The sequence below is a fragment of the Solanum lycopersicum genome, chromosome 2, assembly GCF_036512215.1.
Source record: "Solanum lycopersicum chromosome 2, SLM_r2.1".
NCBI lineage: Eukaryota > Viridiplantae > Streptophyta > Magnoliopsida > Solanales > Solanaceae > Solanum > Solanum lycopersicum.
In genome coordinates, this window is record NC_090801.1 from 68,891,681 (window position 1) to 68,916,563 (window position 24,883).

Consider the following 24,883-nt stretch of genomic DNA (forward strand, 5'->3'; position numbering starts at 1 on the left):
GGGAGGGGTTAGATTTTTATTTTTTTTTGCAAACAAAATTTTTTCTTAAAAAATAAAATAAAATTTAGGGGTAGGTTGGTGTTGTGTAGGGGGAGGGGGGAGGAGGGAGGGGGTAATTTTTTAAATTTTTTTGGTCTTTGAAAATAAAATAAAATAAAATTTAGGGTAGCTTGTGGACCGGTGGGGGGTCAATTTTTTTTTTTTTGAAAAACAAAAAAAAATTCAGGGGTAGGTTAGGGTTAGGGGCGCCGGTGCCTGGGAGGGGTAGTTTTTTTTTTTTTCTAAAACATATTATTTTTTTAAATGGAAATCATTTTATCTAAACCATATTTGCCCATATTCTATTTGGATGAGTTGTAATTCAAACCATTTATGCTCAATTCATATTCAATTCGATCCAATCCAATCATTTGCCACTCTTATTCGTAACTGGTTTTAAAGATATTATATCATCTTCTACTTTATCATCAATGTTATTTTTTTTCAAATTTATTCTAAGATATGAACCTCTGAACATGTATCATTTCATTCATCCAATATGCTATTAACATCAATTTTATTACGAAAACTAAAATAATTAATTATGACCATAAATTCATAAATAACATTTTCACAAGTGAACTCATTTAAATTCTTTGAATTTTCATCGCCGAACGAATTTTGCAATGTTGAAAAACTCTTTAAATTAATAAATAATAATTAATTAAATAATATCCTTATAAAATAATATTCTCTTGATCTATTTTAATTTTTGAAAATTTAATTTGACTGACGCCCGGTACCAAGATTAAGTGACAAAAATATCCCTGCGTCCGACGTGGTGGCTCGCTTGCATCTTATGTCATTTTTTGTCAACTCCTCCAACGTACATCACACTCCTCTCTCTCCCTTCCTCTTCTCTTTAGGGTTTTTCATCTCGATTCATCACACATGGCCGGGATGAGACTGTTACCGGAGGACCCCGACGTCGCGCAGGTCCGACCAGCGGCAGCAGCCGATCTGATTTCCGACGACGACCGCTCTGTGGCGGCCGATTCGTGGTCCATAAAGAGCGAATACGGAAGTACTCTCGATGATGAGCAGCGCCACGCTGATGCTACTGAAGCTCTTAACTACCGAGCCGATTACAGGTTCTTTCTTATATGGAGAGCATTAACTTCAGTCTTATTCATATGACTGTGACTGACTACATTTTTTTTTTTTAAAAAAACTTTAGATAGTACTCCACCGGTTAAATTTAGTGTAGAAAAATAAATCATTCAAAGTTTAAGAAGTTGTATAGTTAAAAGAATTGGAATAATTGAAAGTTGTGTGAAGATTATGTAGAATAATACTATTTTTTTAATGATGTCAAATATTTTGATAACTATAATATGAAGAAGTGTTTTATGTATTAGGATGGAGAAAACATAACCTGCATGAAGGTGTAACTTTATCAAATTATGATTACTTTTCTCTTATCCATTATTGAGCTATAGAACACTATGGCAGAGCTAAGTAGTGGTGGTAATTAGAGGTCAATATATCTGTTGAGTGCACTTTGTAACTTTAAGTGAATAAAGTGATAACTGCAGTCTTCATTGGGCGTTGTATACAGTTGTTAGAAGAGATTATCCATTAGAAATCCGCTCATATTATATTTTGCTTGTTGATTGTGAAGAAGGTTTACTAACTTCTTTTTCTTACTTTTTTGCATACGAGCAGTTCTGACAAGGATGAGCAGGAAGGTGAAGGAGTTTCTTCAATGCTTGGTTTCCAAAGCTATTGGGATGCTGCTTACGCCGATGAATTGACAAACTTTCGTGAGCATGGTCACACTGGTGAAGTTTGGTATGGATTAGCTAGACGGCAGCTTGGAATTTTTTTCCCTCTTCCTTGATCCACTTTACTATTGTGTTATCCTCGTTCTTTTAATTGTGATACTACCTATCAATCAATAAACTATCCCTCTTCCATCTCAAATAAAATCGGGTCCGTTATATGAATCTTTGGGAGCTATTCTATGCCATCTTGATCCAAATCCTTCCTATACTATGTTACATAAAACAATATGCCATTTAAGGCAAATTAGGAGTTCTCTAAAATGCCTTTTATGTATAGAAAATCTACAGCCTAGCACTTTTGATGATTGGCTGGAGTAAAGCTAAATTTAGCTCTTTGTGATAGTTTTATCCCACTAATAGATAATGATCGTTTTATCCCACTTTGTGATATGTGGTTGGGAGCTATGGAGCGGGGTTTTTTACCCTGTGCGCACCCAAAGGGTAGCGGCTGCGGGTTTCCCTTGTCGTTAAAAAAAAAAAAGAAAAGATAATGATAATAATTTGCCTGATCTTTCTTTCTGTCCTTTTAGTCTTCATACAAGGTTAACATTCCAATTCCCAAATAGGAATCCAGGAAAAGAAGTGAGAGGGTGGTGCTCCCATCACTGGATCACTATGTTGGTCAAAACAGTTTTGTTGATGTGTATGTTTTTGCTGTATTTGTATAGGTTTGGTGGTGACGTTATGGAAAATGTTGTCTCATGGACCAAAGGTTTGTGCATGGACATTTGCAAGAGTCATTTGCCAAATCACGTAGCTGATGCCGATTCTGAGCCTGTTGGGCAGCGTGAGATTGACATTTCAGGTTGGAGTGTGCTTGATATTGGGACTGGCAATGGTCTGCTTCTCCAAGAGCTTGCTAAACAAGGGTAAATTTGAATTTCATGCTAGCAATACATCTAGTTAGCTATTTGCTTTGTTGGACATTCTGTAACTGATAGATGAGATTTCTTGTCCGAGATGCTTTTGATGCACATGCTCTATAATCCGTTACAGAGCCACACTGTAAGGTGAAAACTTTTGTGGATTGCCTAGTTCATTGAGTATTAAGAAGTTAGCTGTTGTGAAGGTTTGTTTATGACTTTTTAACCATTTATCACATGCCCTGTTAGATGATAAACTTTTTCATCATAAAATTATTTTACTGCTAGAGAATCAATAGAAGGTACAGAGTATTAAGCAGTTAGCTGTTGTAAAGGTTTGTTTACGGTTCTTTTAACCATTTATCACATGACCTGCTAGATCAACTTTTTCACCATAAACGTATCTATTAGAGATCCAATGGAAGGTATGAAAGATATATTCTTTTGTTCCCTTTTCTTGTGACGCGATTTGATTTGGGAGATCACAGTTGATAAAATGCTTCTTTTTTTTTTCAAAAGAAAAATGTTTGTAATTGATTTATATGATTAAGTGTTAGTGAAAGAAATAGTTGAAAAGTTGTTTCCAGTGAAAATCATCTAGTGTAAATTTGATTTGTTAAATGAATTTAATTAGTGAATCTCTAAAATTCAGTAAGGCTGTATTACATGATTATTTTAGTCTAATTGTTACGAACATAGGATATCCATGATGGAATGAGCCCCATAAATTATGAAGTGGATGGCAGAGAGATTATCAAGAAAAACTGTAGAGACTGTCAGGCGATGATTAATAGAAGAACAAAACCGTTATAAGATGAATTATGAATTTTTCCTTCAAGTCAAATAATTCTTTTCTCATACTGGCTTACCCTGTGCCATTACTTCTTTCCAATCCCAATACGTCCTTGTTTAGAGGTTCTTTGGTCTTTAACTGCAGGCACAAAACCTAGTTAGCTAATGCGGATATATTTTAATAATTCTTTGTGAGAGAACAAGCGTATGTAGTTTTAATGGTATTATACTTACATCGCATCATGCAGTTCAAATTAGCATGTGCATTCCTGCGGCTTGTGCTGGGGTGGAAACATCTCACTGCCTCTTGTGATTAATATAACTTAGGAGATTATACGTCTTTCTTATCACATCTACATCTTTGAGCTTGTACAAAAAGTGCTCAGGTCTTGTGATATTTAAAACCTACTAGTTGCTTCTTGGGAGTATTTGTCTGTTAAGAAATTTTATTTAATTTTTAGTGTCACGCGTTCTTGATGTATATGCCTTCTGGGGGGCGGTGGTGGGGGGGACCCGAAGATTATTACTTACTAATACTCATTTTTAACTATGGCGTTAGGTTCTCTGATCTCACTGGAACTGACTATAGTGAAGGAGCAGTTGACCTTGCAAGAAGCCTTGCTGATCGTGATGGTTTCACCAATGTCAAGTTCTTGGTAAAATTTGCCTTTGTCTTCCAATTAAGCAAATGTATAATATACCCACAGCAGCATCTGAGTCCAGTGTAAAAAAAAAAAGGGAAGTAGTAAACACGTGCTTCTCTAGATTGCATTCAAAATCTTGTGGCAAATAACTGTCTTTCTACTATGTTCTTAATGTTAAGCAGCGTCTTTTATTCTTCGTTGTTGGTAACCTGTTACTGTCTGGTGGCTGCATATACAGATAGTAGCAAGTTAAATTACTTCTACTTCTGAATGTTTTCCCTTAATCCTGACATTTTCAATTGTCTGCATGGAATGAACCTTTATTATATTTCTGTATTGAAAGATATAGCACTTATTATGTATTTAAGTGATCAAGGGTAGGATCAAGGTGCTAAATTAATGCCTAATTTTTGCATAGGGGTAGACTCTGTCTTACAAATTGCGATCAACGATTTTATTAGTTTCATGTCCTTGTCATGTGTGCTTATTTATCCATCCATATCTGTGCTCTCATTGCTGGAGATGGCTTCTTTAGTTTTGTGGTTAAATAAATTTCTATTGGCTAACAGGTTGATGACATTCTTGAGACAAAATTGGATAAAAGGTTTCAGCTAGTTATGGATAAGGGGACCTTAGATGCCATTGGATTGCATCCTGATGGTCCTATCAAAAGGTAGCAAATCCTGTATGTTAAGTATGTTATGGTGTCGTCCAGTTTCAAAAAAAAGTATGTTATGTTAAAGTAGGTATAGATCCCAAGTTCAAGTGATACTGCCACCCATTCATTTATATAATATTGCTCATCAACAAAATATTTTCACATGCTTCGTCCAAGACCTAAAATAAACAAAAATAATAATTAAAATGTCACTCTCTAAAACTGTCAACACTCCCTAAGGTGTTCCTTGATTATGTTACCTGTAACGCTACGTTTCTATGTCACATATTTATTGTGTGGTCATTTCAGGATTATCTACTGGGACTCTGTTTCAAGGCTTGTCGCTCCTGGTGGATTATTGGTGAGTCAATACTGCTTATCCTGTTCATAATTTTTTTTTCAGTGCCAATCCTTCTCCAATTGCTGTTATTAATTTGAAACTTGCTGATTAAATACCACCACACACCCTTCCACTAATATAAAAAAGAACAGATGCAGAGACATTGTAGAGACCACGGTGTTAAATCTGAGAATTATATTTGTTCTATTGACGTTTCTGTCTGTCTTATTGACTGTTCCCAATTGATCTTTTCTGATAAAATGGCACACACGGTTATCTTCTTTTTTTTTGTGGAGTTATCATGAGAAATCATTAGAAATTACACCTGACTGGTCACCTATTGTAGGTAATTACTTCATGTAATAGTACAAAAGATGAATTGGTAGAAGAAGTGGATACTCTCAATCAAAGAAGGGTTGCTTGTCAAAGACCAGGAACAGTCGAAGCCTCAGTAGATCCTCCTCCTTTCCGCTATCTCGATCACGTTCGCACATATCCTACATTCACATTTGGAGGATCCGTAGGCTCGCGTGTAGCAACTGTAGCATTCCTAAGGAACTGAATTATTACTTTCTCATCATTTTGGGTGCATCACTGCACTTTTTTTGTAACGTCGTGCAACCGTGGAGTGTTTCTTTGGGAAGACCATTTCTGATTTATGCAAGGTGAAAGATTAATTGATCTAGTTTTTGTATAGGGGGTAACGTTAGTGCTACATTAACAACGTTGATCATCAGATGACTCGTGTTAGATGGAAAAATTGTTCTTCAAGTCAATGTTATGTCACTTCTTTAGCGCACTGATGTGAAAATCGACCAAACTGAAAGACGAGCGGAACTCGTAGAAACTGGTACTGAAAAAATAGGAGTTTACGAAGCCATTCGTGGTCTATTTATATATATCTTATATCCTTTTCTTACTGTGATCCGGGAATTATAACCATATCCAAGTTAAGGAGTTAGACCATGTTATGGCCACGAGAGCGGTACCAAATCGAGGCAAATTTTGAATATTAGATATGATCTCAAAATAACAGGAGGACAAGGTCGGCTAGTGAGACGATGGGAGGTAACCAACCAACTCTTTAAGATTTTACAGGTATTTAAATTCAGACATTTTAATATCAAAAACAAATAAGAAGCAAGTAACACTCCTCGAAAGTTCCAAATGATTTAATTAGATAAGCGTGTGTAGACAAGGAGGGAGTATGTGATAATCTACATTAATAGCAAACAGCAAGGCTATGAATTATGAATAATACACAAGTATTAATCACTCAGCCTTTTCTGTAATCTTCATAAACGACAAATAGATTTTTTTAAAAAAATGAAAAAAAGAAGATAAAGCTGGTTTTTGTTCTTTTGCTGAATATTTATTAGATTCATACAAGAAAACCATCTTTTTTTAAATAAAGAAAATAAAATGTTACGCAGCCTTAATCTGTCATGGATTCGTCTTTTTCTTTCCCTTTAATTTATACCAAAATACACATTATTAAGTAACTTTAATCTATGAAAGTGATCTTTTGATGATATATATTTAATTTAATTTCTACTCAATATCACAAATATAGAGGTCGAGTTAGGATTTTAAATTCTAAAAAATACAGCTTCAATACATATTAAGTAGTGATTATACACAAACACAAAATTTGAGTAGAAGATTCGACAACTACGAATACATGAATCAACAGAGTTAATTTCTCTGTTTTGTACTAAGAAGGAAACATTACACAGGGGATTTAATTAAATGTCATGAAGATGATAATATAGCAGAGCTAGTCTAAAATAAAGCTCTGCCATTACAAATATGTAAATTAAAATAATCGTATAGTTAACTTATTATAATTCCAAATGTAAAATTCACCACAATGCCCAGTTTCAATGATTAAAAGGAATGAATGAGAAGGGAAGTCAGGTAGAGGCAAAGAGAGCAGCCAAGGATAGTAAATCCAATAGTCCCACCAACCATGAAAATAAGTTCAACAAATTCATCCAATTGTTTTTTGTGTTTCTTCTCATAATATAATTTTGAATTTGTAGGTGTGTAATTCCAACCTTGTTCACATACCAAACATTTCTCCAATCTCTCTTTTATCTTCACTTCTTCTATCCTTCCCCTCAATACTTGTAAATTTGCATCAACAACATGCCTTGATTTTCCTGCTACAAAATTATTTTCTTATTTAAATCGATTGGCGTGACAGTATAAAAATTAAATTTAGCTTTGTTTATACTGACAACTAAATAATACTTTCTCCATTTCGAAAAGAATGAACCTATTTCTTTTTTAGTCTGTTTCAAAAAAAAAAATGATCCCTTTCCTTTTTTGGCAACACTTTAACTTTAACTTTCCACGTGACATGTTTAAGACTACAAGATTAAACGGCATTTTGACATAACTTTAATTTGGAACCACAAGATTAAAAAGTGTTGTTTCTTTTCTCAAACTCCGTTCCAAGTCAAACTAGGTCATTCTTTTTGAAACAGACGGAGTAATATATTTCACTTGTGCCCTTTTAACCTATGTAAAAAGGTTACATGATTTTTCTTTCTAGTTATGAATAACCACTTATAGTAAGTGGCGTAGTCAAAACTTTATTTATAAAAAGGGGTTTGAAAAAAACAATAAAATGTCACACACATTTATATAAGCAATTTTTGAACCACTAATTTTGTTCCTTATATCTTAGGTAATTCAATGTATATAGCTTGTATGAAAAAAATAAATTCATATAATTTGCGTTGTCGATATAGTAAATGATTTTTCAATGGAGAGCCTCTTGCCTCCCTTCTACTTCGTTAATAACGTATAAGTGTATAGAAGTAAAACTCATAAAAATAAAATCGATGTAATTAAGTAAAATGGAAAAAAATAAAATACGACTTTATATATATATATATTTACCTTCATCTCTATAGATCTGAGCTTTGATTTTGGATAGCCTTTGATTGATCCTAAATTTGGTAGATGACAATTTCATAGCCGGAAAAAGAACAAGTGATGAAGAAGCCATAAAAATTGTTTATGAGAAATATCAAGTCTTATGTTTATGAATGGCTTGCTTCACGTTTCATACATTAATATATATAATTCTATATAACTTGGTCAACGCGTAATCTGATTATTTAATTATTAGATTACTTTTCTGTTCTGGTTTTGATTTAATTACCTAATTAATGTTGTTTTGGTTTTTTTCTTAGCAAGTCAAGTAATTAATTAAATATATAGCAGACAACATAATAATCATCATTCAAGATTGGCGTAGTCATGATTTCAATATCATGGGTCTAAGTTTTAAAATGGTATTTCAAATAGTAATAATTGAATTTTAAATTTATTATTTATTTATATTTAATAATTTTTTAAATATAAATATACGTAACGAATTAATTTGAATTTGTAACTAGGCTTTTAGCTCTGCCCCAATGAGTAACAGAAAGTTGAAGGTTTTGAACCCAAGCAAAATAGTTTAGATTTGCCGGCAAATAAAAAAATAAACAGAATCTGAATCTGAATATGTAGTAACATGCACTCATATTTTATTTTGGGAAAATTGAAAAAAAAAATTTGCTTCAATTTCATTTCCACTTTTCAATTTTTATAGTATTTATTTAGATTATATCTAATTTTTTTAGTGTAATATTGTTCTCTTATCTACCAAGCTAATAAAAAAATACTTTTATCTATGAAGTATTTGTTTTTTCATCAAAAATAGTTTTATTTTCTTTTATTGAACACACCTTAAGTCAATACCCTCAATATCAGAGGTAGAGTCGTTAATATGGGCTAAGCCTGTAGGGTTGATTTGGTCTAGTCCGGAATTTAATAGGGTTGAACTACAATTTTTGGAGTCCATTTGAAAAAAGAGTTTTTTAGCCCGACCTGAATAAGCCTGTTGATTTGTTCGACTTGAAAAATATAGGTAGGATCGACCCGTGCCAATAAAAATTAATTAAAAATATAATATAATATTAAAATTTAAAATTTAAGAGAGCACAAACTCAAAACAATTAGGTTATCTACTTTTACTTGAAGTTTTTGTTTAATAAATATTACAAAAATAATTTTATTTATGGATTTCATTAAAAAGTAATAACATTAATATCATGTAATATTGTTTTGTTCATATTTATGATGATATTTTAAAATTATAATTTATAATTTAATTTAATAATTCTAAATATAATATAATTTTTAAATAAAGTGGGCTGGCTCGGCAAGTCTGTAGCCCACGTACTTGTGGATTGGACCGACCATTTTTTGGCCCCAACAAAAAATAATGAGTTAACCCGAATGAGATGAGATAGTCCATATTGACAGCTCTAATTAGAGGTAATATTTGATATGTTTGTTGAAAATACTCCATTTATTTGTTGTTACTTATATTATATTTTACTTCGTGAAATTTAAATTATAATTTTTCTCATATAAATATAATAAAAAATTACATCTTAAAATATTGATTAAAAATTATATTATTTAATTTACGGAAAAAAAAAAAGAAAGAAAAAGTGGACACATATTTCATGAACCATGCCGACTCTAAGACTGCGTGTGTGGATAGCACCAGGAGTATTAGTAAATGATGTTTTATTCAACAAACATGTCGTATTATATGTCTAGTTTAACCTTAATTATTATTTCTTAAGAGTTTTTAATTTTTTTGGATAATGCTACTTATTCTTAATCATTGAATATATTTAACAAAAATTAGACTCGTACAATTAAGATAATCATATTCTTTTTAAGGCTAAACAGCCCCACATCTTGTCACATGGACTCGTCTTTTTTCCCTTTTATAAACCAAAACAAAAAAAATATACATATTAATTAAGTAACTATATTTATACATCCTAATATAATTAATTTATACACGTAACTGAAATATATATCCCAAAATTAACCTTCCAAATTTATGAAATAATATATTTATAGAAATTATTCTGACCTATGTACATATGTCGTAGTTTTCCTATTTCTAATACAATGTTAACCTACCTAATTCATGTATCGCAAAAACCTAAAAAGATAAAGAAAATTATTTTTAATATAAGGATCAAAATAAAATGAAATAGAAAGAATTTTACGTAAACCTTATTATTTTGATATTTTGTTAGTGAGTCTAAGTAATGGATACACATATATGCCAAAACAAAATTTGTTTTTGTGCGCCGGCAATAAGAAAATAAATGGAATTTGAATACTGATTAATTAATATCATATTTTACTCTTACAAGTTAATTTGTTTCTGCTTCTGGTTTTACTAATTAGTCAATATTAGAGTTCATATATATGTTGTAATTAAATATATATATGTAAGTTCATCAACCATATGCTGACTTTTGGAACTGCATGGATATTATTGGATAGTGATAAAAGTAAAAAAAAAAAGTTTTATTCAACAATTATGCATGTTAAATTATCTGTTTAATTAACCATATATGATTATATAATTATATTTCACTAACTATAGTATGTTTTTCTTTTTGTTTTACTAGGGTAATCCCTACTTAAGTATCTTCTAATCACGGGATATGAGATGATTAGGTATTAGTGTCTGCCTAGATATTTATCTTCTTTATTACGGATATGAAATAATTAGAGATAATAAAATTAGTTCACATAAACATAATAAATCTTCAATTTGTTCAAATTTAGATGGATTAATGACTCACTTATTTGTAAGCTTAATTTTTTTTATTACTCAGTCAACTGAATTCGTATAAAAATTAGATTAATTTATGTTAAGAATATAGTTAAAACTTTGTTAATATATTCTTAACATAAATTAATCTAATTTTTAACTTAGAGGTTGCTGAGGGGGTTTATTCCGTTTATTTTTATTTATTTATGATATTAAAATTTAATTTGTTATTTTTATTTACCCACTTTAGAATAAGATAAATATAATTTTTCTTTTTCATTACACTAACTACTAATCAATTCTTCAAACTATTTTCTTGATATTTTTAGTTTGAAACACTAATAGTTACTGATATTATAATAAAATATACACTTTATTTATTATTTTCTTATAGAAAAATACAAAGTTTATTATAGACGAGTAAAACTGTAAAAGTAAAACTCAAAATTTGAGATTTCTGAGTTAGTCGTAGCTTACCATTGAATGCATATATAGCTTGTTTGGTTTCAGTTAAAACATAACAAACAAAATCTATTATTATACAGTAATATGTTATAAGTAGTGATCTACATCCTCCCTCACTATTATTATCTTTTAGTAAATTACGTGATTAATAAATACAGGGTAAAATTTATTCGCATCAAGTGTTTACACCAAGTCAATACAGACATATTACGTATTTAAATTTATAGTTTATTTTACTTAATAATAATTAATTGACATGTGTTTTACTTTATTAGATTATATGATAATAAAAATTGTATTGACTTGATGTAAATATCCTATGTGGATAAATTTTTTCCATTAAAACATGACAAAAAATATTAAGACGAAGAGAATTGTAAAATTATAGCTAAATGAACAACAATGAGATGATATGTAAAGGAGGATGAGTTAGATTTAAACGAACCGAAAGTTGTTATATTGTCAAATATTCAAATTATAACTTAGGACTTTGAGACCTCAAGTTTTAAATTTGAATTGTTTAATCATTGCAATCCTTGAAAGTTGTATTATGATGGTATTTGTAAGATTAAATTGTGTCAAGCTTATAGAAATTCCCAAAACAAAAAGAAACAAGTCATACAAATTTTGAAGTCTCAAACGTTAAACAAGGTGTGGTCCTAGTGGTCGATAAAATAGTTGAGATAGAAAACACTAAGTGGTCGTTTGATACAAAGATTAATAATACAGGAATCAGTAATGCAAAAATTAGTAATGCAAAGATTATTAATGCAGAGATTGGTAATGAAAAAATTATTTTTATCAAGTGTTTGGTTCATTGTTTCTTACCTAGTTTTGTGTGTGATTTAAAACTCTATAAAAAAAATTATTTTCAATTATACCTTTGAGTTATTATGAAAATTTTCTATTTCATGTAATTGGGTCGAGGTAGAAAATTGACGGACATTATTTTTTCATAGCATTTTTAACTAGCTTGGGGAATAAAAATTTTATTGTCATGTTCAATATTTTCTCACTTAAATTGTTTGAGCGTAAATAATTGTCATCTTAATAAATTGGAGTTAATATCTCAAAATGTCAAACAATTATAATAATTTATATAGAAAATTTATTAAACTTTGTTTTGTATCAATAAATTAAAAAAAACTCTTTATCATAAAATTAAAAAAAATTTAGCAAAATAAATTAAACTATTTTTATATTCGAGATGTTATATATATATATATATATATATATATATATATATATATATATATATATATATATATATATATATATATATATATATATATATATATATATATATATATATATGCTCTTGTTTAGGCTATTTGTGTAATGTTTAATGGACTTTCTTTAAGAGGCAATATTTGGCTTATGAATTGTTCTTAAATTCATACATCAACATTAGCATATTAGTCGGATTATAATATTTTATATTAATAATAAGTAGACTAAATAACTCATATTTTAGAAACAAAGAAAATTATATTTACATAATAAAATTTGTAAGCTAATTTATTTAAATAAATTTATTATAAATACAAAATCAAGAAAAATAAACAAAAGGATTTGAGGAGATATTTTTGTCTTTACCTAGACTAGTCCATGGTATTAGAACTAATACCACCAAATATAAGGTATTAGTTATACACTCTTTAATACCATGTTGGGCTAATCCATGTATTGATTATACATACACACAAAATTTCTACCAAACATAGTATTAAATAATACCATACATAATACTTGGATTATTTTGACTAATAGCAATCTTTTCCTTTTCTAGACTTGGTGAATAAAATTATCTGGTCTGATGGGAATTAATAAGTATCTCGTCTATGATGATAGAGCTATCAAATACAATAATACTTATTGTTGCTGGAAGATAATAAGTATCCCGTAAAATTAATTAAAAAAAAAACTGTCCAGACATCACAATTATAAAAGATTTATTAAATTCACAATTATTGTAATCTTTCACATGCTTTGTGTGAAATGTTATCATTATTATTGTTTTGAGAGAATAATACAACTTTTATGATCATTTCAAATTCACATTACAAATAATGTCCATATGAATATCACGACAATTATTTGGGTATTTAATAATTTTTGTGATTGAAGGTTCAATATGTTCAATAATAATTTTTGTAAATCACATTCAATCTAAATCATAATTATGAATTGGAACAGATACGATGTCATTTTTAGAATAATACTCAGTTATTCTATACACTATTTTAAATATAGAGCAATATACAGTAAACCTACCTTCATTTTGTATGAATGGATGATGACGATCTGAAGGTCTCAAACATAGCAAACTTAACTTGTTTAAGAATTCATAATTTAAATAATTTCTTGTACTCGATACCATATCTCTTCAGCACAAAGACGGACTCAACACCCTAACGTTAATCTCAAATATTTTCATATCGATATCAAACTCTTATATTGGTTTAAGTTTGACCTACTATAATCGTACAAAATTATTATCTTCGTCTATTTTTATTTGTTATATTACTCTTTTTGAAAGTTAATTTAATTAATTTCAAATTAAAACTTGATCACATTGATTCAATATAAAAAAATAGATAATCAAAAACTATAATAAATTATAATTTTCTGCATATTAATTAATAAAAAAATATATCATAACATGTTAGTCAAAATTTTTATGATTTTTAACTTGACTCTAAAAAACGGAAATTATCATAAATATTTATAATTTTTTATTAGAAAAAACATAAAACTGTCCGAGCAGAACTTTCTTGTGGTGAAGTTGACACGTGGCTGAACAGGTAGGTCTTCACATAACCAACGGTCAAGATTAAAACACGTGGAATTTTTTTAGAGGCTTGATATAGAAAATTAGAAACAAAAAAGGAAATATAATTAAATTTGAAATTTCTTCTAGAGTAGTCTTCTCTCCAATTCCTTCAATCAAACCCTATATATAAAGGAGTAGATACGCCGCCCCATTCATTCACATTTATATATTTTATCAACCCTAAATCTTTATTTACAAATTCCTACACTTTCTTCATTCAATCGGTAAGATTTCTATTTACTGTTATTTGTTCTCTACTTTTGATCATTCCGAACTGTTTGATTCAATGCTGCTTTCCTGTTTGTAATTTTGATGATTTATCGATGTGTTTTGTACTTGTCTGGTTTTGGTATAATGGCAATGGCGGAGTTATTTGTATCGAATTTATATGTATAGCCATTGTCGATGGTTCTTTTCTGTTTCTCTCTCATTTATATGATTGAGCTAGTTATGAGTATCTAGCAATTGATAGGTATCTTAATTTTTGATGATTGGATGCTTAATTTATGAAATTTTAGATGGTCGGGGCTTGGAACCCTAATTTATGAAGCTATTGCAATTAGTAGGCTATACGTTTCGAAGAACTCTGATCAATTCTATATTAAAACTAGGCCATTAGTGAGCAACATATCTCTTGAGTTCAATTTTTTATTTACAATACTAATAGGTTTCTCTTGTAGCAAGTGTTACGGTAGTTTGCTATTCAGAGGCTTACACATGTGAGAGAGATCCGTCATTTGAGATTTATAGTTTTAGAACGAGTGGTACTGTAGTTTACAATTCAGAAGCTCAGACTCAGAATGAGTAAATTGGCCCAACTAATAAGAAGAGTACTTATAGAAATCTATTTATTAATATACATGATTTTTCTGGGAAATATCGTTTTTATTAAATTTAAAGCTACTTGCTTCAGCTATGCAACTGAAATAATCGGATTAAAAATCTTCTTTCTATCTATGGTGGAAGCTTATCTGCAACCTGTTATTATTTATCATTTTTGCTTTTATCTATTTCCTTTACCACTTACTCTACTCATTATTGAGAAGTTAACAGGAGCTTACTTTTTATCTTTTGATGTGGCTTTTCTTTCTGAAGGTGGGCATCTTTATCTGTGTGGGTTTCAAGTTGTAGTTTCTCAAGTTGAAGCTTATTTTATGTCCGAACAAGCCACCATCTGTTTGGGATACGTTGGATTGCTTGGAGAATATTGTCCAACGTTAAGAAGAAAGTGTTCTGATAGGGTTGATGACTGTATGCATCTTGACTTGTTTCAGCAAGGACACTTAGAGCTTAGTGGTTGCACCCAGATACAACCTTTTCTCAACAAATTTTGGGCCAAAGGATCATCTGGAAATCCCTAACACCTTATTTAGGAATTTTCACTGAATCAAAAATGGCTTTGCAGAATATTGGAGCTGGCAACAGTGATGATGCCTTCTACAGGTATAAGATGCCGAGGATGATTACCAAGATAGAGGGGCGTGGGAATGGCATCAAGACAAACATCGTCAACATGGTTGACGTTGCAAAAGCTCTAGCGCGGCCAGCATCTTACACCACAAAACATTTTGGGTGCGAGCTTGGAGCTCAGTCGAAGTTTGATGAAAAAACTGGGACCTCCCTTGTCAATGGAGCTCATGATACTGCCAAGCTTGCTGGTCTTCTTGAGATTTTCATCAAGAAATATGTTCAGTGCTATGGGTGTGGAAACCCTGAAACTGAGATCCTTATCACTAAAACTCAGATGATCCAACTGAAGTGTGCTGCATGTGGTTTTATTTCTGATGTAGACATGAGAGACAAGCTGACAACCTTTATTCTTAAAAACCCACCCGAGTCTAAGAAGGGAGCCAAAGACAAGAAGGCAATGAGAAGAGCTGAAAAGGAGCGTCTAAAGGAAGGTGAAGCTGCTGATGAAGAGCTGAAGAAGCTTAAGAAAGAAACAAAGAAAAAGGTTTCTTCCAAGGAAGCCACTGCAAAACCTACCTTGAAAAAGAAAGCTAGCGGCTCTGATGATGATCATGCATCCCCACCCAAAAGGCATGTGAATGTCAGGGAAGAGGAGGAAGAAGATGATGATGATGTTCAATGGCAAACTGATACATCAATGGAAGCTGCACAACAGCGCATACAGGAACAGTTGAGTGCTGTGACTGCTGAAATGGTTATGCTCTCCACAAATGAGACAGAGAAGAAGCCCAAGGCAGCTACTACGCAAGCTCGCCAAAGTTCCAAGGTTGTTTCTGCACCCTCTGAGGATGATCCCAAAACTGAGAATGGAGAGAAAACATCCGAGACTCTTGTTGAGGATGTGAAAATACATCTGAAAAAGGGAGTTACTGCCAGCCAATTTCAATCTTTCTTGGGTTCGCTCTCTGGATCCCCTCAGGACATAGTTACTGCTGTCTACGAGGCACTCTTGGATGGTGTGGAGAAAGCATTCGCCAAGGAGCTTATGAAGAAGAAAGGTTATCTGCTTGCTGCTGTTGGTAAAGAGGATGGGTCACAGCTATGTTTGCTCAGAGCACTGGAAGTATTCTGTGGGAAATCTAACCCAGCAGCTGTGAAGGAAGTAGCACTCGTTTTGAAAGCTTTGTATGATGCTGATGTGTTGGAGGAGGAGTTTGTAGTGCAGTGGTATCAAGAGGGTGTTGCTGGGGTTCAGAAGGACTCCAAAATTTGGAAGAATGTCAAACCCTTCATTGACTGGCTTCAAAGTGCCGAGTCCGAGTCCGAGGAGGACTGAGATCACAACTGTCGTTCCTTAATCCAGACTGTTCTCTGGGGGTTTACCTTCTATCATCATCTAGGATATATGCCTGCTTAGCTTGTGACTATTTGCTAGTTCGGTATTTTCATGTTTTCCTTTATTTTTTGTTTTGCTTGTGTCTGTACTTTCATACTTGTTGCTACTTCTGTCATGTGTTCTGTGTCTGTCTTCTTTTTGATGTTTTAAGGCGAATAAGATTTGGGAAGTCTTGAGCTATTTTATTCTTGTTGTGGGTGAATTATTTAGAGTTTAAATGCATATTCTTGTTGTGCAAGTGCTGACGCTCTTGTAATGCCAGCTAAGTTTCTTCATCTGATGAGACAAAATCCCAAAACAAACATAAAGGGAAGAGATTGAAAATAGCACCACTGCATCGCGATTTCAAATGCCACAATAGGCAACAAAGGAACTTTGTAATTGCGATTATTATAAGGACGTAATATTGTAAATCACAGAATGAGGATTATAGTGCGGAACTTAAAGAGAGGTGTCTGAAATTAATTATAATCTTTCGCGTGCTTTGTTTTAAATGTCATCATAATACATCTTTTATGATTATTTCAATTCAAAGTATTTTTTTGAATATTCCCATTACAAATAATTAGGTTCCCCGGTTCGTCTGGATATTTACAACTTTTTAGGGGTTCAATAAGTTTTTCTCTGTGCCCATAACAATAACTTACCTAGATTTAGTACTACCTTCTTGATTTTATGGAAATTCCAATATGCATGTTAATTATTGAGCCTTTAACGTAGTAACAAACTGAATGCTAATTTTGGGGATTAGATATATTAATCATTTATATTCTTGAAATTCATTATTTTCCTTTTGATGGAGGAAGTAAATTAATCGAGTGACTTTTTCTATTTTATAGTAAAATCGTAAAAGTTTGCAATATTGATATTTAAATTTATTGTGAAGTTTAAATTTATTTATCCTCAAAAAGTATTAGTTGAATTTGTTAGTGTGATCTAAATTCACGTAAATCAAACCTAACAATCTATATATACAAAAAAAAAAAAACATAAATCACAATAACGAATGTAAACGATTATTAGATCAAGAATAAATATAACAAAGTATGAATATTTTACTTTGAGTATGAAATTTGTGTCGTCTTAAACGAGAATTTAGAACCCGTAAAAGCAACATATACCAAAAGCTTTGAATACATAGAACTTTTGTTGTTGTAATGGTACAATACTGAGTATTGCGATGAATACAAAGAATTATAACAAGATTATTTATATCTAATCATAGAATTCTATTTTCGTGAATCCCACTATGATCTATCGATAGTGTATTCATCTCCATTTTATAATGTTTGATAAAAATCTCACGCGACGATATGATCCCGACAACTTCTCTATATTTGAAATCGATTTTCATAACTAAACGAGATTAACATCCTAACATCGATCTCAGATGTTTTTCTGTGGATATCAGACATGGCGACAGAATCCTAGAACAATATAAAACAAAAGCCTTTTATTGTTATAAATTATAATAGTAAAATAGTGACTATGGAATGTGTTTAAAAAATAATAAAGGATCTTTTAATATCTAAACCCTAAAATTTTATTTTACATAATTTTCACTTGTATGATTTTTCAATTGTGCATTTATTTCCATCTTATAATGGTTAGCGAAAATTTCAAAATCTAGTTCAAAACAACTTTTAATACTCGATGTTGTTTCTTTCTTGAGCTAGATAGATTCCACACCGTATAACATTCGTCTGACCTATTGTATCTGTCACGTGTTTATCGATCCGTTAAACAATATTTATTTTATTTTACATAAATTTCACTTGTACATTTTTTTAATTGTACATTATCTCCATCTTATAATAATTAACGAGAATCTCAAAATCTAATTCAAAACAACTTTTTATACTCGATATTATTTCTTTCTTGTGCTAAATAGATTCCATACCTATAACATTCGTCGGACCTATTGTACATGCCACATGTCTATCGATTAATTTTAAATTTTTAGGAGGAAAAAAAAACGTGAAACTGTAAAGCAGATTTTCATATTTCAACGTGGCTAAATTATATTTCATTACACATACATCATAACGGCCTCGATGAAAACACGTGGATTGATCATAGAGGTTCGGTGAAAATTAGAAACAAAAATCAAGAAATAAAATTTTGAAATTTCTTAAAATTTTTGGAGAAGTATCTGGATTGGTTTTACTCTTCTCTTCAATTCCTTCAAACCCTATATATTAAGGAATCTGTACGCCGCCTCATCTATTCACCTTTCTATATATATATTGTATGTATTATTAACCCTAAAATCTTCCTCTACCAGTTCCTCCAAATTCTTCAATCAATCGGTAAGATTTCTATTTACTTTTATTCGTTCTGTACTTTTGATCATTCTCAACTGTTTGATTCAATGTCGCTTTCGTGTTTTTAATTGATGATTTATCAATGTGGTTATACTTGTCTTGTTTTCTTCTCTCCGTGTATATCGATGGTTATCTTCTCTGTTTCTCTGATTTATATGAGCTGGTTATGAGTAATTGAGTATCGATAAATTGATCATATATTAATATTTGACGATTGATGCTTAATTTGTGAAGTTTTAGATGTTTCAATCCTTTACCCTAGTTTATTAAGCTTAGGTTGTATTAACTATGGCCTGGGCCATTAGTGAGTAGCATATCTCGAATGGTTTTTTTTTCTAGCAAGTGTTACTTCACATTGCAATTTCAACGTGATATATGAAAGGTTTGTCGTTTGAGTTGTATGATTTTATATATATCTTAAAGCGAGTGTTACTTTACTTTACGATTCAAAAACTTCATTGACGAAGTAATGTTATGCTTTACCGAGTAAATATGCCAAAGTAGTGAGAACAATACGTATAGCATTCTATTTATTCATATACATTGTTTTTCCAGGGAGGCATTTATTTTTCCTTAAATTTTCAGCTACTTGTTTCGGCTATACAACTGGAAGTTGAAACAATTAGGTCAAAGATCTCCTTTGTATCTAAGGTGGAAGCGAAATCTGCAACCTGATATTATTTATCAGTTTTCCCTTTGTCCTATTTTTACATTGCTTATATTTAGTAATAGGTTTAAAAAAAAAATTCATGTACAACTTACTCATTTTTTATTGAGAAGGTAACAGGAGCTTACTTTGTGTCTTTTGGTGTGCCTTTTTTTTCTGAAGGTTGCGGGCGGGGTTTCAAGTTCTAGTTTCTCAAGTTGAAACTTCTTTTATGTCCGAACAAGCCACCCTTTATTTGGGATCCGTTGGATTGCTTGGAGAATATTGTCCAACGTCGAGAAGAAAGTGTTCTGATAGGGTTGATGACTGTATGCATCTTGACTTGTTTCAGCAAGGACACTTAGAGCTTAGTGGTTGCACCCAGATACAACCTTCTCTCAACAAATTTTGGGCCAAAGGATCATCTGGAAATCCCTAACACCTTATTTAGGAATTTTCACTGAATCAGAAATGGCTTTGCAGAATATTGGAGCTGGCAACAGTGATGATGCCTTCTACAGGTATAAGATGCCGAGGATGATTACCAAGATAGAGGGGCGTGGGAATGGCATCAAGACAAACATCGTCAACATGGTTGACGTTGCAAAAGCTCTAGCGCGGCCAGCATCTTACACCACAAAACATTTTGGGTGCGAGCTTGGAGCTCAGTCGAAGTTTGATGAAAAAACTGGGACTTCCCTTGTCAATGGAGCTCATGATACTGCCAAGCTTGCTGGTCTTCTTGAGATTTTCATCAAGAAATATGTTCAGTGCTATGGGTGTGGAAACCCTGAAACTGAGATCCTCATCACTAAAACTCAGATGATCCAACTGAAGTGTGCTGCATGTGGTTTTATTTCTGATGTGGACATGAGAGACAAGCTGACAACCTTTATTCTTAAAAACCCACCCGAGTCTAAGAAGGGAGCCAAAGACAAGAAGGCAATGAGAAGAGCTGAAAAGGAGCGTCTAAAGGAAGGTGAAGCTGCTGATGAAGAGCTGAAGAAGCTTAAGAAAGAAACGAAGAAAAAGGTTTCTTCCAAGGAAGCCACTGCAAAGCCTACCTTGAAAAAGAAAGCCAGTGGCTCTGATGAGGATCATGCATCCCCACCCAAAAAGCATGTGAATGTCAAGGAAGAGGAGGAAGAAGACGATGATGATGTTCAATGGCAAACTGATACATCAATGGAAGCTGCGCAACAGCGCATACAAGAACAGTTGAGTGCTGTGACAGCTGAAATGGTTATGCTGTCCACAAATGAGACAGAGAAGAAGCTCAAGGCAGCTACTACTAAAGCGCATCAAAGTACCAAGGTCGTTTCTGCACCATCTGACAATGATCCCAAAGCTGAGAATGTAGAGAGAACATTTGAGACGCTTGTCGAGGAGGTAAAAGTAGAGCTAAAGAAGGGAGCTACGGCCAGCCAATTTCGATCTTTCTTGGGTTCACTTTCTGGATCTCCTCAGGACGTGGTTAATGCTGTCTATGAGGCACTCTTGGATGGTGTGGAGAAAGCATTCGCCAAGGAGCTTATTAAGAAGAAAGGTTACCTTCTTGCTGCTGTTGGTCAAGAGGATGGGTCACAGCTGTTTTTGCTCAGAGCACTGGAAGAGTTCTGTGGGAAATCTAACCCGGCAGCTGTGAAAGAAGTAGCACTCGTTTTGAAAGCTTTGTATGATGCGGATGTATTGGAGGAGGAGTCTATAGTGCAGTGGTATCAAGAGGGTGTTATTGGGGTTAAAAAGGACTCGAAAATTTGGAAGAATGTCAAACCTTTCATCGACTGGTTGCAGAGTGCTGAGTCCGAGTCCGAGGAAGACTGATATCACAACTGTCCTTCCTTATTTAGTCTTTTCTCTGCAGGCTTATGTTCTTTCATCTTTTTGGCTGTTCTTATGTGATGGAGTCTATTTACGAGTTCAGTATTTCATGTTTTCTTCTTTATTTGGGGTTTTCTAGGGTCTCTACTTTTATATTGCTTGATACTTTTGTCCTGCAATCCGTGTCTGTCTTGAATTAAGTTGAATAAGTTTTCTATGGGAATAAAAAATCTAAGCTATATATAAGTGTTGTGCGTTAATTATTTTTAGTATCCAGTTCATAGAAACTTTCTTGAATAAGTAAAATATTGTTGTGATATTTTTTTTTCATCGAGGGCTTCAGAAAAGTATGATGGCGACTCTGTCATGTTCAAGCCCGCTTATCCTTTTCAACTTGTTTTTTTTTTGGGAAAAGGCCTGTGGTTGTGAGAAGTTGAGATGATGAAGATTATCGGTGTTTTATACACGAGTTATTATATATACAAAGCATAATCACAAATCACTGCGAGTCTTACTGTTTGAAACCCAAGGATTTCAATTTATGAGATCAGTACTTCCTGATATTAACAATAAGATATCTTGGGTTTTCTCTTCATACAATGTTTGTTTTGTATTGTTATAGTGAAGCCGCTGTATTGTAGCATGGAGTACAAGTTATAAAAGCAAAGCCAGAAATGTCTTTGACCTTTTGTTGCAGCTTTGCTTTATTTGTCCGAGAATACTCCATAATAGAGCCATAAAAGTCGCAGTGTGAAACTTTCGCGGTTTCTTTTCTAAGGCCAGGGGTTCATTGGACATGTAAAAACTGTGGCTGAGGATGCTGTAGTGGTAGTTCACTCTCATTGTTCGATGGAGCAATCTGAAAGTGCTGAAGCTGTTGTAATGGCAGTTCATTTTCTTCATCTGATGAGGCTATCTCTGAGTGATGACGATCCTAAAACAAACATAGATTTAATTCAGGATTCTTTTGACTTGCATATCAATATTTTCATCAGTACACTGGAGTTTTTTATGCTTTAACCACCTGCTGATGCCTCCAATGTCGCACAGCAATCAAAGCTTTCACCAAAACGTAGATTGCCAGTACGATTCCAATAGCTTTCAACACTGATAACTATAAACATGAAATATATAAACAACTCCGAGGAGAAGTGCAGAAGTCTCTCTTTCCAAAGAAATTTAACTGCGCCACTAACCATGACTAATGATACCGAGTTATCTCCAGCAACACCAAAGATTATTGACAGCATTGTACGCAACATCAGAAGAAGCACAAACTGCATGGACAGGGGAAGAATTGAATGTAAAGATTGTGCGTCTAGCTCTATTGACAAGTTCTATGTACGAAGCACGATACATGCAGAGGAGGGAACTTACAGTTATGGCAACAATGCGACAACATATCAAACTTCTTGGATAAAATGTTGTATACTCATCTGACTCATTACCAACAAAATTGTCGTCTGTTGAAAACAATGCACCAAAATGATGATAATCAACCCCACCCATGGAAACATCCCAGTTTCCTCTGTGATAGCAAAGACAAACCAAGCACAGCAGATGCAGTTATTATTTGGAATCGAAAAGAACAGTTTTGTGAAGAATATAACCGTTAAAGTTTCAGATGGTAAAATTACACTGTGTTCATTGTGAATCTGCCAAATAGAGGAGGAGCTGGTGCTGTATAATCTGGCGTAAAATTCTGCAATATCACATTAAAGAGAAACATGGTTAATAACAACCCACTTTCAGCAGCATATACAGTGCACAAAGCAACATTTATAGGTCCTGGCTTAAAAGATGGAACACAGCATAAGAAATTCTGCAATCACAATTGAACCTCGCGGCAAATTTCACAGATGATGTCCCCCTTCTCATTGCACCACCTCTGTACACATTTGCGATGTGCATACTGCGTAATACAAAAACTTCATTAAGAACAAATCACTACTAAATGAATATGCATATAAGGATGCAAGAAACAGCTTCTGTCAGCACAATTTTCAGTTTTTGTACTTGACAGCACTAGTCTAAAAGGAAAGCAGCAACTAAACTGATACAAATCCAACATGTGTTTCGTTACAAAGCTCTTGTAGAGAGCACGCTGGTCCTAATAACTAGTTAAAGATTTCTGGAAATGGAAACTCATGGTAACAAAACTCAAATATATAACACTTAGTATCGTCCAAATATCCTGCCTTTAGAATGGTTAACACCTAAAGTGAGAACAGTAAGCATATATTTTTTCAGACATGATACAAGTCAGACATCTACTATAAATGTGGAAATAGTTAGGACAACAAACCTTGAGGGTTCCGCGGCAAGAGCAGGGTACCTCCATGTTAGAATCATCATCACCATCATGGCAAATCCTACATTCTTCCATCTTCCTTGGTGCAGACTCAACATGGATGTTCATCCTATACGAAGTAAAATCTTCTCATTCTTTAATATCACCAGGCAAGGCGTGCTGCAATAAACGTGTATGATTGGAATATACTTACCAAAACCTCAGGTTTTCCACACTTAAACCAAGCAATATGGAGAATGCATATGGTTAAGTGACAAAAGATTTTATGCAAGACGCTTATCATATACTCATTTGTTTGGTGCAAACTTTGCAAAATGATCTTACATGTATCAGAGTAATATAGTAGTTCATCTTTTTATCTTTTTTGGAATGTATGGACTTACATATTCAGATGAAGACTTTGCGAAATGACTTCCAGGTCCTAAAATAGCTCAGCTGCATTATGTTAGATATTTCAAAATGAGAATGAGAAAACAAGATCAATTATAACAAGAGCGAGATAAGTTATAAACATGATTGATATGAAATTAAAATTTAGAAAAAAACATACCGAGATAGGCCAAGAGGAAGCACAACAAAAGATAAATTGAAGAATCAAAAAGAGTTTTGAGTGTATGTATTATGAAGAAGAGGAAAACTTACAAGAATGGGATAGCATTTTTGCAAGAGAAGAAATTAAACACTATTCTTTCATCACTTCATTCTTTGCTTCCTCAATACATTTGTGATTAAATTTCCTATTCTAAAATTTGTCATTCTCAAAGTTCAAATCTTTCAGAATAGGCTTTCTCCAGAATTATGGTTTAAGGATAAAGCAACAGTTTTTTTTTAGTCATGATCCTTTTAACATATATACACAAGTTGGAGGTTACCAATGTCGAAGGTCACTTTTCGAATATTTCCCTTTTTT

The 24,883-nt window shown here is 32.6% G+C and overlaps 4 protein-coding genes and 1 long non-coding RNA gene across 9 annotated transcripts; 3 read left to right on the forward strand and 2 right to left on the reverse strand.

The window, feature by feature from the left end:
* The first annotated feature begins 274 nt into the window (after positions 1-274).
* On the forward strand, positions 275-5,896 carry LOC101263561 (uncharacterized). Its single transcript, XM_004231965.5, has 7 exons — positions 275-1,130; positions 1,705-1,830; positions 2,492-2,692; positions 4,038-4,134; positions 4,692-4,795; positions 5,090-5,141; positions 5,467-5,896. Exons 1-7 carry the CDS (start codon positions 931-933, stop codon positions 5,680-5,682), a joined length of 996 nt encoding a protein of 331 aa, XP_004232013.1. The 5' UTR covers positions 275-930; the 3' UTR covers positions 5,683-5,896.
* Positions 5,897-6,707: 811 nt separating this feature from the next.
* On the reverse strand, positions 6,708-8,181 carry LOC101263264 (uncharacterized). Its single transcript, XR_739580.4, has 2 exons — positions 8,028-8,181; positions 6,708-7,285 (listed from the first exon to the last, which is right to left on the reverse strand). It is a non-coding gene; the product is annotated as an uncharacterized lncRNA (long non-coding RNA).
* A 5,939-nt stretch (positions 8,182-14,120) lies between these two features.
* LOC101262974 (eukaryotic translation initiation factor 5) lies at positions 14,121-17,051 on the forward strand. The gene is made up of 2 exons (XM_004231963.5): positions 14,121-14,289; positions 15,161-17,051. The coding sequence occupies exon 2, from the start codon at positions 15,459-15,461 to the stop codon at positions 16,809-16,811; it is 1,353 nt and encodes a 450-aa protein (XP_004232011.1). The 5' UTR covers positions 14,121-14,289; positions 15,161-15,458; the 3' UTR covers positions 16,812-17,051.
* A 1,905-nt stretch (positions 17,052-18,956) lies between these two features.
* Positions 18,957-21,908, forward strand: LOC101262469 (eukaryotic translation initiation factor 5). 2 transcript variants are annotated; one of them, XM_026029691.2, is made up of 3 exons: positions 19,014-19,180; positions 19,751-19,846; positions 20,025-21,908. In XM_026029691.2, exon 3 carries the CDS (start codon positions 20,313-20,315, stop codon positions 21,663-21,665), a length of 1,353 nt encoding a protein of 450 aa, XP_025885476.1. In that variant the 5' UTR covers positions 19,014-19,180; positions 19,751-19,846; positions 20,025-20,312; the 3' UTR covers positions 21,666-21,908. The 2 variants fall into 2 exon arrangements, with proteins under 2 accessions (XP_004232009.1, XP_025885476.1); XM_004231961.5 differs by lacking the exon at positions 19,751-19,846 and having other exon boundaries at positions 18,957-19,180.
* A 193-nt stretch (positions 21,909-22,101) lies between these two features.
* On the reverse strand, positions 22,102-24,754 carry LOC101248546 (uncharacterized). Of its 4 annotated transcripts, none has more exons than XM_069294004.1 (9): positions 24,616-24,754; positions 24,357-24,408; positions 23,968-24,082; positions 23,503-23,574; positions 23,300-23,364; positions 23,040-23,190; positions 22,859-22,939; positions 22,687-22,776; positions 22,102-22,596 (listed from the first exon to the last, which is right to left on the reverse strand). In XM_069294004.1, coding segments are annotated over exons 2-9 (723 nt in total). In that variant the 5' UTR covers positions 24,359-24,408; positions 24,616-24,754; the 3' UTR covers positions 22,102-22,449. The 4 variants fall into 4 exon arrangements, with proteins under 4 accessions (XP_069150105.1, XP_019068081.1, XP_019068082.1 ...); XM_019212536.3 differs by having other exon boundaries at positions 24,524-24,621; XM_019212537.3 differs by lacking the exon at positions 24,616-24,754 and adding an exon at positions 24,524-24,592 and having other exon boundaries at positions 23,968-24,132.
* Between the last annotated feature and the right edge of the window lie 129 nt (positions 24,755-24,883).

Coding starts and splice junctions, on each gene's coding strand:
- LOC101263561 (XM_004231965.5), top strand. CDS start 931: ATGGCCGGGATGAGACTGTTACCGGAGGACCCCGACGTCGCGCAGGTC. Junction 1,131..1,704: donor AACTACCGAGCCGATTACAG/GTTCTTTCTTAT, acceptor GCATACGAGCAG/TTCTGACAAGGATGAGCAGG. Junction 1,831..2,491: donor GGTCACACTGGTGAAGTTTG/GTATGGATTAGC, acceptor GTATTTGTATAG/GTTTGGTGGTGACGTTATGG.
- LOC101262974 (XM_004231963.5), top strand. CDS start 15,459: ATGGCTTTGCAGAATATTGGAGCTGGCAACAGTGATGATGCCTTCTAC.
- LOC101262469 (XM_004231961.5), top strand. CDS start 20,313: ATGGCTTTGCAGAATATTGGAGCTGGCAACAGTGATGATGCCTTCTAC.
- LOC101248546 (XM_069294004.1), bottom strand. Junction 23,365..23,502: donor TCTGTGAAATTTGCCGCGAG/GTTCAATTGTGA, acceptor GTGATATTGCAG/AATTTTACGCCAGATTATAC. Junction 23,191..23,299: donor AGATTCACAATGAACACAGT/GTAATTTTACCA, acceptor TTGCTATCACAG/AGGAAACTGGGATGTTTCCA.